Source organism: Achroia grisella, unplaced genomic scaffold, assembly GCF_030625045.1.
Source record: "Achroia grisella isolate CSIRO2021 unplaced genomic scaffold, CSIRO_AGI_Agris_v1 utg146, whole genome shotgun sequence".
Classification (NCBI taxonomy): domain Eukaryota; kingdom Metazoa; phylum Arthropoda; class Insecta; order Lepidoptera; family Pyralidae; genus Achroia; species Achroia grisella.
The window spans coordinates 918605-938688 of NW_026712636.1; the positions used below are offsets into that span (position 1 = coordinate 918605).

A 20084-nucleotide genomic window follows, 5' to 3' on the forward strand; every position below is an offset into this window, starting at 1 on the left:
CGTGATTATTAAGTGCACAATTTAGTTATTGTAGATATAGTAAAAATTATATAATAACTTTAGAAAATGCTTTGAGTACACTCAGGTTCGTCTTCATTACAATACTATGTACCTATTGCTTATCCAACAATTTCGTATGATTATGACGTCACGATTAATAAATAAACTGTACAACAAACACTTTTGTACTTTGTCACGATATAAATTTATTAATCGAAATTTACTAATTTAAAGTAATTAAATTAAGTAGTTTTCAATAATATCTGCGGCAAAGTACACTAGTGTGTATATTATTGACTGTGTACATAACTTAAGGGTTATCTGCTTATGTACTCTTGTATTGTATCAGTTCTTGTATTATTACAAAACGCCCTCGTCTACGCAGGCCTTTCATTTTACAACATTTAGTGTTTTAAATTCAAATCCACATTAAGGCCCGATAATTAATGCATATACGTACATTTCTAATAACTTTATAATTCACTGAATCATTTCAGATCTTTTATAGAGATTCCATTTAATCTATAAAAATATCGTTAAATACATCTTTACAAATTCGTAAACTACACAAACTGAAGTTCATATAATATAACAAGTTACAACAATAATTATTTATACATATAGACATTTATTTACGTGCATTTTAGAATACTGTCATGCTTTCAAAGCTTCAATTCACTATCACAGACATTGTTTACATTGAGTTTTATTTTAAAACAACATAACTTAATTCTCAAAATGCATTTATAAATACAAGTTAGTTATTAATTAATTGTCGTATAGAGTAGCGAATTTAAACAAGGGAACATTTTAAAATATATTGTATTACATGTACACATAACAATCACAAAATTATATTACAATATCAAAAACAAATAACGTTCACAGTTTTAATTTGTAATAAATTTATTTATAATATCCTTTTAGAATTAAAACAAGTGTAACTATTTATTGGAATACATTATATTGCTCAGGCTCCGTATTACGCCAAATATTAGGACAACACACTAAAAACATTGTTATTACATTAAATTATCATAATTTACCTATGTTCCCTTGTAGGAACCAATTTTTTTATTAGCTTACTATGACAATGAACGAAAATAATTTAGTGGTTAAAATAAGGCTTACTCTAATATCATAATAGTATTTATATACCTTTTAATAATTTAACAGTCCTCTATAAGGATAGCTACCCATTATAATATAATATACTATGATTATAATTAATATAATGGAAATGAAATATTAATCTAACACATTCAGTAGAAAATAATAATAAAATTGTGATAATTATTAGTACAAAATATAATAATAGCTGCAAAATTCATAAGAAACACTAATAATGGAATCAGGTATTCACTATATCAAATCCAATGGGTTAAATTATATATATTACACATCTTTTTGAACAAGTCTTTAAATTTGATGAAGAGAATATAATATAATTGAGGAAGTAAGGCTTTTAAGACAAAGACTGAACGAATCAACTTCTACTTCGTAGACAAGTAATCACATTCAAGTTATATATAATTCGTAGACATTTCGCAATATGATAAAATACGCATGAAAACCTTATCCGATTTGATTTTGGTTCTAGTTGAAATTACAGGGAACATACAGGAATAACATTTTAGTCGTGTCCCTGACGCTATTCATGTATATATACATGAATGCCACTTATTATCAGATGGGCTTGTTAGCCATTTCAGTTACATAAAAAGGTTACTTGTGACCCGAGAGCTGGTAGCTACTTTGCCCAAAGGCTAAGTATGGCCATTCAAAGAGGCAACGCTGCCAGTATCTTGGGTACGCTGCCTCGATGTGCCGCGTTGGATTACAATGATTGTTTTATTTGATTGTTTGTATTAATTATTAAAAAAAAATCTTTGAATAAAATAGTACACATGATATTTAAGAACTAAATTAATAAAATTATTACTAGTACTACTATTAACTCGCGATCACTCGCGCCGGTTTAACTCCGTGAACAATCGAGGGGTGCCGTGGTCACCGCACATACTCAAACGACAATATTAAAAATATGTTCGATATGAGTGACGTAATAATGAAAGTTTAATAAAGAAAAAATTTTTTGTTTTATGTAATGTAATAAAGGAATTAATATCTATTTTTGTGTTCGATAATTTCTGTGGTGCTGACAGAATCCCGTGCGAGTGATGGAAGGTTAAAAGAAAATTAATAAAATGCATCAAAAATTAACAATCCAATTTAGTCACATATAACCATAGCCCAAACAAATTATAATAGAATTGTGATTATAAAAGAGTAAGACAATACATAATCTCTGTAGTAGAAAATGTATTACTTCACATTATTTAAGTATAATACTATAAAGTTTCTTTGAATGTGAGTATACGATTCAGTATTTTTTGTTGATAATATGTTTATTAAGTTAGGGGGTTTATATTTAAAATTTAATATGTAACTTACTTGTTCATTGAAATACGTAAAATATACTTATAGAGTAATAGAGGTGAAAATAGTTTACAACTAGATTAGTACTAATCAGGTATTTCTGAAATAGCTTAATTTTTTATCATAAATAGATTATCAAGTTAAAGCTATGCATTTAATTATCATTGTTACTTGAATTTATTTACATACAGGCTACAATTTGATAATCTGTGATGAGTTTTCTGTCTCTAATTTATTATGGGGAGAAGACATTGAAACGTGTGCTTGGAAGTGAGTCGTTAGCGTATTCGCCATTTATAAAATTTTGGGTCTATACTTAATATATTTCATTTATACTATTACTACACTATTCCAAAAATCTTATTTGACACAACGAAATTCAACCTAATAACATTCAATAAAAGTATATTTTCTAGTAGCGTAAAAATTTTGTTCGCAAATTTTATAAATACAAATATAATAAAATTTAACATAATAACATTGGCGTAAATAATTGATTGTCCTCAAAATTTTGGTAAATATATGTGAAAATATAAACGTGACATAACGAAATTCAACTTAATGCGGTTGAGAATAAATTCAATTTTGAATGTCAATAAAATTTGCAAGTGTACCTGGTGACGCTACCAATGATTGTTTGTCGGGCTAGGCACAACGTTAACCTATGTGTGGCAACACAGACCGCACATTCATAACCGATCGTTCTCCGACGGGGGCGCGCTCTCCAGATCTAGTAACTGCTTGATGCGTTCCATGCATAACTTGGACCCCTCGTTAGCTTCCTTCGCCATCTGAAAAAAAAAGAAATATTGTCATTGTCATTTCCACCACCAGAGGTACACAGCACAAAGTGCTTGTACCTTATTTCTGTTCACCATAGTTTGTTTGTCAGGTGTGTTTTTCATATGACCTGTGTTTCATATGACGATGTGATGTTAGGGGTGCTATTCATGTATGTCATGTATGATTGCCACTTTCCATCAATCATCATCCATCCACAGGTGAGCTGTCAGTAAGTTTGCCATTAAGTGATAAACCTAACATATAACTTACTAGTGAAAAATTAAGAAATCCGTGTGGCAGGCCTTCTAGCACGTCTATGCCGACGATATTCCCGAGCCTCTTCAGTTTCTTGGCAAACATTACACAGTCGTCGAGGCAGGGATCGAGGTGCACCGTCTAATTGTAGAAAAACAACACATTAACATTCAAGGATGTTGGTAAACTATCAATGGGAACTAGTTCTCCTAAAGCTAGCCGTACAATATAAAATAAACCATCTTTATTCAAATAAGGTTAAAATTAGCAGTTCTTAATAGTTTATTTTATACTACCACACATTCGGAAAGCAGATTCCAGCAAGACGAATAAGAAAAACACTTGCCTATTACTATTTTAAATAAATATTACACTTTATAAGACTATTCTATACTATTCTAAATAACTTCCATTGAGTTTATTTATATAATATTATTAAAAATAAGTAAATATAACAAAATTTACTTTCAAAAGAGTTTGTTACTACGCCAGAGATTTTAATCATGAAAAAATTAACTTTTTTTATATTAAGTAATAATACAAGTTAGTTAAAATTTAAGTAAATAATATATTTATTAAATCTATATATAGTCATAATAAGCTATTAATGCACTTTTGCCATCTCATAGGTAGTTCATTAATCCCTTTAATAAAAAAACCATTCGGACGAAATATTCGAAATAAATTAATTCGAATAAAATCTTTGCTTCAGACTGCCACATAGGAGTTGTTTTTTTTCCCTTGCAGGAAGTTATCCAAATTTCGAACAAAAAATAGAAATCTGTTAGAACAAGGTTCGGGGAGTATGGTGGATGTCTTAGACATTACAATATTAGGTATATTACTATAATTTACTTTTTAAAATGTGTACATAATATTAATATCATTATTATTACTGGTTTTATATCATTCAAAGTACCTAATACTTTCGTAGTCTATCTCCATTTCTCCATTTCTGTCTAATTTAAACGTGATGTTAAGGTGTACGTATATAGCTATTATGGCATACCAGTATCCTAACTGGAGGAAATTTTGTGAGCAACTGTTCATCAGCCCAATACGGAGACAGTAGTGGATCACGTGGCACCGAGAATATGAACTCGTCCGATGGACTGCGTGCTATCAACGCGTCCAAATTCGATCTTACGGCTAAACTGAAATAGAAAACATATCTTTTTAGATTCACAAATATTCATTAATTTATAATTTGTATTGTTCCGATTTCATCCGGGTTACACAATATCCATACTATGTTCTACACACAGTAGTTTGTTGGTAGGAACGTGAATAACTTAATGAAATAAAGTATTTTAAAAACGCCTAGGCGTCTGTACTAGGTTGCACTACCTGTAATCATGTTTCATACTATATTAAAAATTACACTAAACGCAATTTAAAAGCAACTAGTTTATTTCCATGAACCTTCCTAAATCATTCATTCAAATAGTGAAATATTTTTTTAAAATATATCCTGTAATTTCGAGTAACAAAATAAATATTCTTAGGTGAACAGTATCACTAAGAAATTCAGGTTCGTACACGGAAAAATGTATTTTTCAAATGTGGGCAGACTTTCTCAAATAAGTGCAGTGGTTTCGAGCGAAAAACTCAATGTGCAAAATATACGGTAAAAAGTTTGTGATGTTTGTGACAACTGGCAAATGTAGGATCGAACTTTATTAAATCAAAATTTATGGAAGGTCACATTTAGCCGACTCTCAAAAAAGGGAGATTTTAAGAGTAAATAATAGTCGTTTAACTTACTCGTCTTGTATCGGCCTTGTGATAGTGTTTGAGCCGGTGATATAGGCTAGCTTCGAAGACATGGCGCCCATCATGCTGTTAGCTGCATCACTTATTCTGAAAATTTTACAAAATCTTTTATTAGTGGGCGAATACGTTAGTAATAGTAGTAGTCACTCAATTTTATATTCAAAATATCACCCTGTCAGTCAATTTATCAGTTAAAATGTTATATTTTGTCTCGGTGGTGTAGTTATTTAGCACAGTGCTTTATTTCCGATGGTTGCGGATCTCTTACGTTGCCAACATTTGTATTCATGTGTATGATTGTTTATATCGGCATGAGTATTTTTTTTTACGTTATGTATTTGCAAAAAAAACTAAGTATTTTTATCAGTTGTCTAATACCCATTTGTTTACCCTGAGACAAGAAAGCACTGTGTTAATTGTTTAAGCGTTATCTATTATTACTTATATCAGTATTAAAATGTAATATTTCTTAATAAATGACAAGGGAATGGTACATATATCTGTGTTAACAGTATTATATTATTAACAGTTACTTTACTTTTACTAGTACCGCGCCAACGTATGTAATGAGCACTAAATCAGATCTGACTTTTTATATTGTGGACACATGCATATTTTGAGGAGTAATACTACAATGTGTCCTTATTGTTTATCATGACAAGGATGACGATTAGTGATGATTAAGGGAACAAAACAAAGAGTCAAAATGAACATTTGAATTAATAAAATATTGATAGAATTGTAATGTAAAATAAAGAATTGCACTCATGGGGTCGACAGGTTGTATTAAATAATAAAGAGAAGAGAATATATATTGTATAAATTATGGTATTACCGAGTTTTTATCCTTCTTTTGTCCTTGTGATCTGGATCGTCCACTAACGGCGGTTCACCTATTAATGTACTCGATGCTTCCGATTCTGCCTCTCTAGAAATTTACATCGATTTATCAAATAATAAAATAAGTTACTCATATCATATACTTGCTTTAATTTTAACAAAACTTATTTCCGTATGCAAACTTCCATTTATTCTTCCGTTTTATTCTATTGTTTTCGTTCTAATTCTTACTTTTGTTTCTCCAGCTGATCTTCTCTTTTTCTCGCACACTGTTTCTCATTCACGCAACGTTCTACTTGATGCATAAACTTATCCAATTCCACATAACATAGTTATATATGAGATTATATAAATTCAACACACTTACCTGTGAGAGTCATCAAGAGCTTTGTTGTTGGGCTTGATGATCGGTATCCGGCGTCCTTCACTGTCTGTGTCGCTATCCAATACGTATCTCTCCAAGAAATCTGATACGTATTGCTGTGATCTGTCCTCCGGCGGAGTTATGCCTGTGACAAATCGTCGTGCGTGACGTGAAAGCAAAATTATATTTTATAGCATTGGTATTATGCTTTGTACGAATAAAATCCTGTTCAAATCACATAGTCCTATCTGATTTTAGACTAAGATGTCTCGCTATAGATGCTGTACTATACTTTTTTTTATTAAAATAAACAAATGTGCTAAAAGTAAAGTAAAGAGGCTTCAGAAGTAAGTAAAAGCAAACAGACAGAGAGAGACATATACTTTCATATGCATATAGTTAAGAGCTGTTCATTTGAAATTCCAAACATTTGTTTGTAATTCAATTTACACTTCTATTTTATTTATTTGTCATAGACTATAGTAACGCGGTGTAAAATATGCACCGCATTTCTGTTAGGTTGGCCGACAGCTTATTAGGTATTCAAATTGGATACAGTTTGCCTGTATCCAATTTATTTTCGTGTAGCCAATTGGATTAATACTACTGGTAAAAATTCTTGATATGGACATGTCATGCGGAGGTGTGAGGACCATAATTTGTATGTCTTAATATAAAAAGATGGACGTAAAGATAAAGATCAAGCAAAGAAAAGATAGATGTATGAAAGATAATATGCATAAAAGTTATAGAGAAAGTAAAGGCTGATGATGATAATTAGCAATATGCTTACCGGTGGCTGTGTGTTCACTCTGCAATGACGCGGCACTTATAGTGGTGTCAGATGACTTTCTGCGTTCACTGCCAGACTTGTGTGCCTGCAACTCGGCCAGATCCGATGGTGAAACTTCTTCGAATGACGATGGACCTTCACTTACACCCTCTAATAAAAAAATAAATCAAACATGAGTCTTAATTACCTTTATAAGCAGTTTGTATAATCAATATATTAATACGTGAAGCAAGAACTTAGAATCACTTTTTATGAAAATTTCGCATACAGTAGAGTATGAAATTATTTTATTTTATATAGATGAAGAGTGCAGAACGTTAATATTTTTTTAATCATACATATAATACTATTATACATAATAGTATTTGACCCACACAAGTATAAACTTTGGCAATATAAATTTATTAATATGCAAACTTCTAATTTTAATTCATTATGGACTAATTTCGACTGGGTGATCACTAAAAGAATAATAATGTAACCCTTTCAGGCGCACAGAAAAATATATACATAAAAAATACACGAGTGTTTTATTATATTATATTATTAAAGGTAGATTTTTCACTTAATTATTTCCAAATTAAATTATATGAATGCATATTATGAAGAGTTTTTACCTTGTGATGGACTAACTTTAAGGAATCCATTACTATCTAGGGGCGTCGTTGCGTTGGACACTGTGTTTGGATCTTTATGTTTGTCCTCTTTGCCTTTCGTACTAGTGTTAGGACTGGCGTATGCTATAAGAAAAAAAAATATATATTAGAAACGTGAAAAGTTATACATATGAATGAATGGATGGATGTTTGTTACTCGTACACGCAAAAAATACTGAACGGATTTTGATGAAACTTTACAGTAACGTAACTTATATATAATAATAACACAAAGGCAATAATTTAAAAATATATTATGTAAATTGGTTGAAATATAATGATAAATGTCATGTCCTGTAAGTGTGATGCAGACGAAGTAGCGCGAGTTAGCTAGTTATGTAATAAATGTTAACTTATTACATTATTATGACTTGGGTTATATTTTTTAATCTCATCTGCTTAAAAGCCAATACAGATTAGTTTAGCACAGCATTATTTTCCATTAAACAGCTGACTCCATAATAACGCAGTATACATAACCTATGGTATCCGTCTACCATCAGAATGGCCGTATGTTTGATTGGTATAAAAAATATAATGAGAAACTAAATGCGTACAATAGAGTCTAACATACTCTACTTTATGCATTTAGTCATTGTGCGTACAATATAAATATATATAAACAGTATATAATGTTTTAAGTATTGTATTTAATATTATGAATTGACCACTTTGTCAGCCTCATTTTTATTTGTGGCCAAGCAGTTTTCTTCGGTTAAACGGTGTGTTGCTTAATAAATCTATTATTATAAAAATAGAAATCACTCACCTTTTAAACATCTCATCATGAATCCAAAAGGTAGCAATGGGTCCATGAGACATAGAAGCCGGGCCGGGCTGGGTATGAAGCTGACCAGTAACGGTGCGTATGCCATAAATAGACCTTCAGGTCTACGGAGTCCAGAAGAGAGTATCTTTAGTGTACAGCCAGTTATGAGGTTAGCTCCTGCCGAATCCCCGGCAAACACTATTCTTTTGCCTATAAAGATATAAATATATATTTAACATATATAATTTTCGATTTTAATTTTATTTCATTTGTCTATATTCTAATATTAGTAGTAATAATGATATGTATAATATATTACAAAAAAAAACTCTTTTATATCAATTTAAAGTCCTTAATGGAATACTCCAGTAATGGAAACTTCCAAATTAACTAAACAATCCATGAAACGGCGGTAGGTTCACACTTGGACACGTTGTGTAGATAATTTATTCACGAAATATGAATATAATTAGCCAATGCTACATTCATCACAACATCAACAGTTGGTTCCTGATTCGAGTGGAGAGTGATAGAATTATTAGTAATGGGAACTAGTATTGGCTCCAATGCTAACAATGTACTATGTCACACTGTCCCTCAGGAAACCATCGTGGTCGATTCCTTTACAACTAGCCAGCGATTGAGCGCACCGAATAAAACTTAACAGCTGGACAGAAAAATATTTGAATAAAAAGAAGTGGAATAATTGGGAAATCTATATTATTACTTTAACTGTTTGAGTGCCATAGGATTTTCTTCTTTATGTCTAAAAATGCCAAGAAAATCCGTCGCTTTGGTGCCAGCAGTATATAGCAGTCACCCTTTCCTACAAATAAATCTGTGTCTCTTCCAAAAATTGTCCAGTTCTTGGCTTTATGCGGAGCGCTAGACGGCAATAGATTTTGACGCACAGGCGCAGGAACGCGATCACACTCCTCGGCACTCAAACCTTTCAATAATAATCTCAGGATAATCCACACAGCACCATCTATACCCAAGTTATTAAGTGCTATAGCTATTAAGTGTAGTTGTCTGTAGTTGGGTACTACAGAACTGATACATATACTTTTTTCATAGATATTATACATATAAAACACCCAGACCAAAACAAACAATCATACTTATGAATACAAATGTTTATACCGTGCGAGAAATCGAACCCACGATCATCGGAAGAAGTAGCAGTTTAGCACACCGCCTGCAAAACTGCTAAACCTCCATGGCCGTCAAAAAAAGACAAAATGATTACCTGTTGTGCCCAACTCCTTGAAATTATTCATCATCCAGCAGTAAGCATAATAGACTTCCTCCAAGGCCCTCGGGAACGGTGCTTGTGGTGCGAGACTGTAGTCCACTGACAGTATTGGTACATTCAACTTGGCCGCCCAATCTCTTAAGTACGTCTCGTGAGATTTAGAGCTTTGCGCCACGAAGCCCCCGCCATGACAGTGGAAGATGATGCCGTCGGCCGGCGGCAAAGTTGAAGAACCTTCATCAACCTGTATAAGAAGTAGTTAATAATATTATATATTTGTTGTCTTCATAAAAACATTGAAATAATATACAGTGTAAAAGGGGCATTTGCCATATACATCTTACAACAATTCCCTGGTTTACTTTTCGCCCATATTTGGTCCTTCGAGCCAGAACAATTGTTGTTGTAATTTAGATTATATTACTAAATTCAAAACGAGAATGCAATAAAATACAATTTAGCTTACTCATTCTCTCGACTTATATGTATATGACTAGAATTGACAAATGCAGTTTCAAAAAAAGGAACAAACCATCCCCATGCGTTTGTTGACGCTTATTAGCCTCACGTTGAGACCTTGGAGTCCTATGTGGACAGTAGGTGGTAAGACAGTGGTCTCCTTGCCATCAGTGGTATACACAGTGATGGGCTCTGGTGGTATTGTTATTAATTTGTTGACGGCAACTGTAGACGACATGAGGCTGGGTACGCGCTTCATTATTTCTGTAAGGAATCATTTAGTTCTGGCATTATCTGTTGTCAGGAACTGAACTGATTTTGTATGGATACTTAGATTATAAACAATAGAATTAATAATATACTACTATATTGAGTTTCTGTATACTATAAAGTTTAACAAATAAACATAATAGTACTTAAACATACTAAGCTTTAAAGACAGGGATGGCAACCAATATACTAATTGTTTTATGATTAATCTTATAATACTCTAATCTAATAAAGATGTCTTAAAAAAAAAAAGAGATCGATGAGATATGATATATCCAAAAAAATTACTTGCCATGTTATCTGAAATATTCATTGAGTCTTACTAATCGGTTTTCCTTTATCATTATGGCAAATAAATTGGTATATATATAGATAAACCCCGATAGGAGAATTAATAATTAGAATAATTTTGTATACTTACATACTTATTCTAAGAAACTTTAAATACAATGCATAAAAATGATAAGAATAAAACTGAAACCTTAAAAATGACTTTACTCAAATTTGGATGATTATTATGCAATATTAATCATATTGCATTATAATCATGCTATTATTATGCAATATTATATGCTAATTGCATAATAATTATGCTATTATTATGCTACCTATTTTAAACCGACTAATTATTGTTTTTAGAACACACATAATTTACTTTCATGTTGATATCATACTAAGGTCATAAAAAAAATTAAGAATTTTTAATGAACCTAATATATATCCCATCCTATAATATATAGAATATTATATAAACTATAAATTTAAAAAAATCAACTAAATATTTCACTTTAAAGTTTTATTAAACAAAAATGTATATTTAGAGTTAATACATTTATTGTATTATGAGTGCAATTTTATAAATATAGCCATTTGTCTATACAACAAACCAACTAGGGATCTCAAACTTACCGCTTTCAGCTAAAAACCAGAATGCCTTGCAGAATTCGACGCTAGCCGATTGAGATATATTGACAATCCTGCGCGCTCTCATCTCTGGATCAATGATGTACTGTCCGCCGGTCCAAACAGAGCTGATCAGATTTCCGTGGCTATAGTAAGCTTCCGAAAAACCAGCCATACAAATTGATATACCTTTCAGTATACCACGCATTGAGGGGTTAAACTACAAAATAAAATATTCATTAAAAAATCTAGTTTAGTAATAATACGTGTGTGTGACTTTATATTTCTGATAATTTGTCCAGTGATTAAAACACCGAAAACAAAGTCAATTAGACTGTAACTCCATAAGACGACGGAAGAAAAATAATAAAAATATTGTGTTAAGACTCAGGGCCTACGAAACTTTACTATAAGTAGACTGTAAAATGTGTACGATAAGAGGCATTATAACTTAGTCTTCTGGAATGGCAACACATTAGTAATATCGTGGGTGCAGAAGACGTGTCCGTAGTGCTTTTCATGTACATAGGCGACGATCTCCTTCGTTAATACGAGGCAAAAATTTTTAATAAGTAACTGGTCTTCGCGTGGGAAATTACACGTTACCTATAATACAAAAATGTTATCTCGTATATTCATGAATCATACATAAAAATAGATACTACAATTACATAAAGGTCAACATAAGTCACGCATTTGATATCAGCAACAGTGATATACAACAATGTTATGTATTATTATGCAATTGTATGCGCTGACCACCTCAAATTGTAAACAATTTTGTAGCATTCATATATTCATGACTATAATTATTTTTCTTATAACACATATATATCCCGAGACTTCGTCTGCTTTTTTTCGAGACAAGAGGTACCGAAGTCTGTCTTTGATATATCTTCATGCACATTCTATTACGATCTTTAGTCATGAAAAGGTAACAAACAGACATAATATTAGTATGTAAAATATTAATGGTCAATTGATATTACAAATATTACTACTGTTTTAAGATTAATTTTTTTTTTATTTTCTTGAAAAAATTGTACATATAGATTTGAAATTAAGTATATGAAAATTTTGTGAAAATACAATTCAAGCAGAAATGCTGTGAACGCAACACTTGAATGCCTGCATTTCGGTTTCGTTATATTTGAATTTAAACAGGCAGGGGCGACATTACCACCGTTATTCAGAAATATAAATGTACACGCAAAGTTTTTAAGTTTTAGGCAGATTTGAATTTATGACCCTCCAGTCTAGGTAGGGGTAGTAAACATACGCTACAAATCTAATATTATTTTACATAGGATAATTTGAAGGTAATATCTAAAAATCGCGGCCAGATATTAGCCGATATGAATTACATGTTACCTGAAACCCAAGACATCTTCCATAAAAACAATATTGGTTTATTGTATCTGCTTGTGAGAACAATTGTTCAGGAGAGTGTTGTTCTGTCGGGAATAGATCTCCAGGGGGCGCCCACGACAGTAAAGTGTGTAGGTGATGTAGGCAGGTACCTAATGAAGCCAACAGCTGTCCGCACGATTCTATTTCCCTATAGATATAATATGTTTAATTATTTATCATTATAACAGTAATCTGTGGTTTATATTTGATCAAATTAGGTGTTACTTAGCGGAAATCTATTTCACTACTTAATAGATTTATATTTTATTTTATTCTTACAAGTATTAAGAGCGGAATCTTGACTACAAAGCAACGGAAGCCTAATGTAGACTATTCGGCGACCAAACCGCCAGTCACAGTCAACCTCACCGTAGACCTCCAGGCTACAGCCAAACTTTATTCAATGGCTGAGGATGCTTAGGATTCATAGGAAAAACACGTGTCGCAATATGGGTGTAAATTCAATAACAGTCGAAATTTTATAGAAGGTCGTATCGCTAGTTAAGTTTCCGCACTGAATAAGTATTTGTGGTCTCATACATGCTAGACATCCAAACTCACAAATTTTGTCTCTTTATAAATCAGTAAACTATGTATATATATATGTATTATAAAGACTAAATTGTCTATGCCTATATAGTTTACAAAAAAAAATAGATACATTTAGTGCTAAATTTAGGTATTGTTTACACAATACTATGCTTACCTGACAAAATAAGCTTTACGAAAAAGCAAAGAATCTCTGGCACTGCACACCTGACGACTGATTTTCAGGCCATGCAGCACACACGAATCTACTACTGACACAAAACTGCGATATCCATTACCAGGAGAAGCTGCATCAAAATCGTATAGCGGCGCCACCTACAACAAATTTTTCAGTTTGTACCAACATCTGCTAATGGAAATTAGATGGTAATGATTATTCCTTATGAACTTTTTTTTTTTTAATTTCCATTTTTTGTATTAATTTCTTGTAGGGAGACACAATAAGACACTTAAAAAATTGAATAGTTTTTATGTAATTTATATAATTAATAAGCTAACAGTCCACCTGGCGGTAAGTGATAATCATTGTCTGTGAGTAGTAGACAACCAAAATAAATATCTTAAATAAGAGCTGAAATAATATATAAATGCATGCAAGTCTTATGACGGGGTGAGGAGCACTCACCCCATCATTGGAGTGGCTATATTAACTATTTAAAATTTTTTCAGCACTGAGGAAATTATTAATGAAACTAGGCTCAGGCACGGGGAATGAAAGGTGGCACAGAGGTACCTATTGAGATGTCTTTTAACAAATTCAAGATAAACTTTGTTAAGTAAGTCAATTTGAAAAAAGTATAAAATAAATAAATAGTTAACTATTTTTATGGCATTGTAAAAAATAGAATTGTTACTAATTTATACAATGTTTTGATAAACCATACAATAACAAGAACCACTATGAAAGTCATAAAATAAATTAAGGTTTGGTGGTAGTGGTTACTTGATAAATTAATTATCAATACTATATTATTACATGACTTTTACTTTTATTATGTCTATCATAAAATATGGGCAAAGTTCAACATACATAGTTAATATCACTATCACTTATAAATAATTAATAATTGCTGTGGCATGTGTGCACTCATTAATGAATCATAAATCTACATAAAATCTCTCTTCAGGCCATCCTTAAACATTCACATGAATTTGATTTTTTGACCCCTGTTCTGCTTGTGAGACACTCACACCTAGTGGGACATGTCATATTTTGTCATTTTTATTTTTGTTAATATATCATATTTCCTGTCATAATTATTTTGATATATTAGATTTTGAAATGTGACATAATGAAATTAAAGACATTTTTCACCCCATGTCATACAATGTCATATTATGGTGGGTAACTGCCCCTTAACTTGCAACATAATTAATATATTTAGTTTAATTGAAGTAAAGAGCCTGATCTGATCTGCCTGTCTATTTCATAAGGTACATTATGAGACAGACAGGCAGATCAGAATGCTACAGCTAAAGGACCTACCCTACCTATGGTCCCTACATAGATCTCATGGCACTGCCAACAAAATCTTAAATACTGAAAATATAGAAAACTAGGAATAAAAGATTTTTTGAAATAATTAATTCGTTTTTGAGCAGCAATGCCAACAGTGTCCTCTATTTTGGGATATTTATGTTTTGGTACAAGGACAGTTTTGCCCTTATGCAATTTTGTATAAGAGGTAACTTAAGAAAATTGAATAAATTCAATTTTCTTGACTAAGTTTAATATAAATAATTAAATAAAGAAACACACCAAACTGATGTCAGTTTGGCGTGTTTTTTGCAAGCATCAATTAAAACGACACAAACTTTTTATAGACAACTTTAAATTATCTATATTACTTTACTTACTGTAATAAAAAACTGAGATTGTGGTTTCAGTGAATGGGTTACCATATGCTCAATATAGTTTAAGACAGTAGTGAATAGATAATTATAAAGACTTACCTTTCTTACATGATCTACCAAAGGCCACACAGTATCAACATGATCCATCATAGTCATGAAACCCTGGTACAATCGTTGTGCAGTTTCAGTATCATTCGGTTGAAAATAGGTCGCATTGTTCTGGCAGGAATCTTTTAAGGCTTCATACATAGCATATGTCGATGGAGCTCCTTCCGTGCCTTCTTCGCAGCATAGTGACGCTTTTGCCGGGGACTCAGTGAATGCCATTTTGCACAAAGTTCTTTTATGGAAATAAAGCCGGCGAGCGAATAATTCAAGTTTCATCTGTAATAATTCCAATATAAACAATTACCATTCTCATTTGCTTTAAAAATAACTTCATTAGTACAAAACATAATTACAAAATACTTCGCGGGCAAATTTTGCTATCATTATACCATTTTCCTTATTAACAATTTAACAACGGTAGATTTTGTTCTGTGAATTATACAATACAAAACAATATAAACCAACAGAATTAAAATTAATCGTTTTGTGTATGTTTCACGTTACGTCAAGAGAAATTTTCAGTATGACAGAGAAAGACAATTGACATTTCGAGTACACGACAGCTGATCCAGGTTTACCGTTTATCAATCAATTGATAATATTTTGTCTGCTACGCAACTATGCCTTGAGGGCATGGCAGACAGTGATAGACAATATCAACTGAATGACATACATCGCGCATGACATAATGTGACTGACATTCATTCATCATAATTCATGCGGATATAAACAAATCTTACCAAAACAATTTTATACTTAAAGTGCCGGTAAAATTTTCGATTTGTGCTTTAAAAAAAGTGGTACTTTAAAATACACCTGAAAGCTATATTATATAAAGACAATACTCAATGTTAATTAGTGATAATAAGTTACCAAGCCATGGATACATCTCTCATGGAAACAGACATCCAAGATAGTTCGCTTGAACCCGAGCCCACAACTATTCTAGAAATGACTCCTACTAATGGAGATAACACTTATTCATACGATGAACAAAATAAAATACAGTGTTCTAGTGACCTTGCAAATACCACGAGTGCGTCTGATTATAAAAGTGACTTTGAATATCCAATTTTGTTTGCAAATAAAACTCTAGTAGAACTATGCAGCTCTTCATGGTCGCCTTCTCCTAAGGCTAAACAGGAAGTGCAACCTTATTTGCGAGGCTGTAAATGGTCTCCAGATGGCACATGTTGCTTATCTGTAGTAAATAATGATGGAGTTCATCTTACTGAGCTACCACGAGACCTTTATTCAGGTTCTATTACACAGAATCGAACAATAGATGTGTTGGATTCAATTGTACATGTAAAAGAAGCTGGGTTGGTTTATGATTTCTGCTGGTATCCTGGTATGAACAGTAGTTATCCAGAGACTTGTTGGTTAGTGTTGATCTGTTGTTAAACTATTTATTGATTATAATCACTATGGAATCACTTACGAGCAATTAAAATAGATCAGAGATAAGAATAAAATATTGTTGTATTATAAATGTTAATCTAATTATAATTGTAACAATAATGAGTCAGTAGTCTTGCAACTATGTTTCATAGCTTGTTTCCCACTTCATTATTACCTTCTGGTTGGTGTATTAGCAATGCAGGTATAGTTGTGTATAATATAACACATACACACATAAATATAACACCTTCATTTTCTGTAAATACACAGTAAATGTTTACTCTATTTTTAATGAACTCAAAATGGATACTGTGGATTTTTTAAATATCAGAATGAATATTTGTGCAGTGACTGAAGTCAATAATGGTAGTTTTAAACAAGTTATAACCATCATGATTGTAAACAATAAAAAGAATATTATTTTTACATGATACCAATTTTTATTATGATTTATTTTTTCCATCTGCAATCAGTCCTCCTAGCTTGTGTAATCAGTTTTGTGTGGTGTTATAGGCATTAGGAGATAGGGCACATCCAGTGAAGTGGAATCTTATGTATTTATTTTATATGTGAGGTTTTTTTTATAAGAAAAGGACTTATAGAATCTGAAATTCTTCATCAAACTTATAAAATAAGAGTAAATCTTTATTTGCAGTTGGATAACAACAAGGCAGAATGCTCCAATACAGATGTGGGATGCTTTTGATGGATCTTTGCGTTGTTCATATAGAGGATTCAATTCAGTAGATGAGATGGAACCTGCTCTCTCTGTTACTTTCAGTGTAGAGGGAGCCAGAATTATTGCTGGATATAAGAAAGTTATTAGAACATTTGATGTGGAGAGGTAAATATATCAATTATTATCTATAATTCTATACTAGTATTACATACAAATTTGAGTGTGTCTGCCTTTTGTTACATTTTCATGACTGAATTGCTGAATTAATCTTAATCAAATTGGATATGGAAAATAGTATTATAAGGAGGGTCTTTCATTTATGTCCCTTGAGCTTAGTTGCTAAAAATTAACAAACGAACACACATTCACATTTATAATATCATTATTTCTTTATAGATTTAGTTGAAAATAATTACAATATTAATATAGCTAGCTATGGTGGTCTAGCAGTTTAGCACACCTCTTTACTTCCTATGGTATCAGGTTATATTCCTCACAATCATTTGTATTCATGAGTATGATTGTTTGTATTGGTCTGGTTGTTTTTATATATATAAATATATTATGTATGGGTTTATAAAAAACAAATATCTATAAGTGCAGAGCTTGTGTTATAAGTATAAGTTATATTTATAACACAAGCTCTGCTTAGCTAGAGACTAGATGGTGCTATGTATTGTGCAGGGTTATTATTATTATTCATGTTTTTTATTACATTTCAGGCCAGGCAGAGATTTCTCTGAACATAAAATCGCTAGTGCTGCATCATGCTTTGCTACCAATAGCAATTTATTGGCTGTAGGTTCTTGGAACACCACTATTAGTTTGTACAACATTAATGAAATGGGAAACTACAAAAGTATAGGAAAAATGCATGGACATTCAGGTGATAAATTGTACATTGTCATACAAAATATAAGTAGGTACTAATTGAGTAAAGGTTATTATATTGTAAATGGTTATAGTCCCTCCCTCCAATCGATCCGCCATCTAATTCTAACAGGGAAAATTAACGTTGAAATTAGGTCGATCTGAGCCGAGGTACAAACGCCTAGTGGTGCTCAGACTAAAGTTGTATCTGTCTGCAGGAGTTAGCCTTCAGCTGCTTCATAACATATTCCGCAGGTGTACAGTGCTGTCTGCACTTGCCCGCTATCGTTTCGGCTATCCGTAATACTAAAGGCGGCCAACAGGATTAGAATAATTTGGGATTATTTGGGAGACAGTATGGAGTTAGTTGTTAGACATGGGAATTTTTATATATTAAATATATAAACTATTTAAGTAATAGAATAATATACTGTTAAAAGCAGTAATAATAACATAAAAGTTCCAGTTGAGTTTCCTGCCAGACAGTAGGACCTAAAAAGTTATTCATCTGCATAAGTATCTGATCTTATTAAATAATTTTGACTTTGAGAATTAATAATACATAAAATATTTTCACTATTATTTCCATGGTATATTTATTATTTTTACATAAATTTTAGATTCCTCTTACTTACATCTTAATCTTTATAGGTGGCGTAACACATGCAAAGTTCACATCTGATGGCCTTAGACTTGTATCAGGTGCACGTAAAGATCATCGTCTTCTCGTGTGGGATATCAGATACTACAGGCGGCCACTGAATATCTTAAGTAGAGTTGTCAACACCAATCAAAGGGTATATTTCGATATATCACCGTGTGGTAGATATCTGGTGTCTGGTGGAACAGATGGGATACTTAAAGTATGGGATCTCGAACAAGTGGATTGGAAATCAAGTTTGGACACCACTGATGTTGAGTCTGATACAGTTACATTTAAGGTAGGGTTTCGAGATATATATACATTTTCTTATGAAATTAGAATGTCAAACAAGCTGACAACAAATATGGCTGTACACATGTAGGTCCAAAGTGGTCTATTAAATTAAAAAAGGTAACTTTTTTTTCAGTTTCCTGTACATAAAGATTGTTGCAACAGTGTCTCAATACATCCATATAGACCCATAATGGCAACAGGTTCTGGGCAGTATCATTTCTCTGATCCTGAAAAATTGCTGGACGAAAATGAACCCAATATATTACACAGTCAAAGAGAAGCAGAGCAATTAGCTAATAGCGAGTGCAAGAAAGAAATTTTAGGAGAGATTGATTTACGTTATTCACAAAATGCTGAAAATAGTTTGATGTTTTGGTGGACTGGAAGTATGACTGATTTAGCATAAGGAATGTGATATACTAGATGCCTAAAATAAATATTATTATTAGAACATCATATGTAAACGTTGATAATAACATTCAATTTTTCATTAAATTGCATATTTTGTAAAGAGTCATACGTACATTATTTGATTGTGTATCTTGTTTATAACTAACCAATAAAAAAAAGTGCTGAGATGTTTTATAAAATGCTGTGGATTGGCTGTGGTGATAATCAAATTACAAGAATAAATATGTGGTTGATATGGGTGTAATAATGCAAGTCTATTATTCATTTGTATTATATGTATGTAAATAAAAACCGATATTCAAAGGA

At 31.9% G+C, this 20084-nt stretch overlaps 2 protein-coding genes across 2 annotated transcripts; one reads left to right on the forward strand and one right to left on the reverse strand.

Annotated features, from left to right (window-relative positions):
• Positions 1 to 2135: 2135 nt before the first annotated feature.
• Positions 2136 to 15973, reverse strand: LOC131855620 (hormone-sensitive lipase). Its single transcript, XM_059206909.1, has 16 exons — positions 15834 to 15973; positions 15472 to 15756; positions 13676 to 13833; positions 12931 to 13117; positions 11566 to 11779; positions 10460 to 10650; positions 9922 to 10171; positions 8673 to 8882; positions 7865 to 7987; positions 7248 to 7397; positions 6458 to 6599; positions 6086 to 6178; positions 5242 to 5337; positions 4487 to 4631; positions 3493 to 3618; positions 2136 to 3230 (listed from the first exon to the last, which is right to left on the reverse strand). Exons 2-16 carry the CDS (start codon positions 15754 to 15756, stop codon positions 3129 to 3131), a joined length of 2472 nt encoding a protein of 823 aa, XP_059062892.1. The 5' UTR covers positions 15834 to 15973; the 3' UTR covers positions 2136 to 3128.
• A 203-nt stretch (positions 15974 to 16176) lies between these two features.
• Positions 16177 to 20068, forward strand: LOC131855622 (telomerase Cajal body protein 1 homolog). The gene is made up of 5 exons (XM_059206911.1): positions 16177 to 16862; positions 17537 to 17725; positions 18283 to 18446; positions 19082 to 19371; positions 19501 to 20068. The coding sequence occupies exons 1-5, from the start codon at positions 16360 to 16362 to the stop codon at positions 19771 to 19773; spliced, it is 1419 nt and encodes a 472-aa protein (XP_059062894.1). The 5' UTR covers positions 16177 to 16359; the 3' UTR covers positions 19774 to 20068.
• The last annotated feature ends 16 nt before the right edge of the window (positions 20069 to 20084 follow it).

Bases quoted from the DNA above. Each gene is read 5' to 3' on its own strand.
- LOC131855620 (XM_059206909.1), bottom strand. From the start codon at position 15,756: ATGAAACTTGAATTATTCGCTCGCCGGCTTTATTTCCATAAAAGAACT. The intron at 13,118-13,675 runs GTAAGCATAGTA...TTATATCTATAG, and splicing joins CGTAAAGCTTATTTTGTCAG to GGAAATAGAATCGTGCGGAC. The intron at 7,398-7,864 runs GTAAAAACTCTT...TTTTTTTATTAG, and splicing joins TAAAGTTAGTCCATCACAAG to AGGGTGTAAGTGAAGGTCCA.
- LOC131855622 (XM_059206911.1), top strand. From the start codon at position 16,360: ATGGATACATCTCTCATGGAAACAGACATCCAAGATAGTTCGCTTGAA. The intron at 18,447-19,081 runs GTGATAAATTGT...TAATCTTTATAG, and splicing joins AAAAATGCATGGACATTCAG to GTGGCGTAACACATGCAAAG. The intron at 19,372-19,500 runs GTAGGGTTTCGA...CTTTTTTTTCAG, and splicing joins CTGATACAGTTACATTTAAG to TTTCCTGTACATAAAGATTG.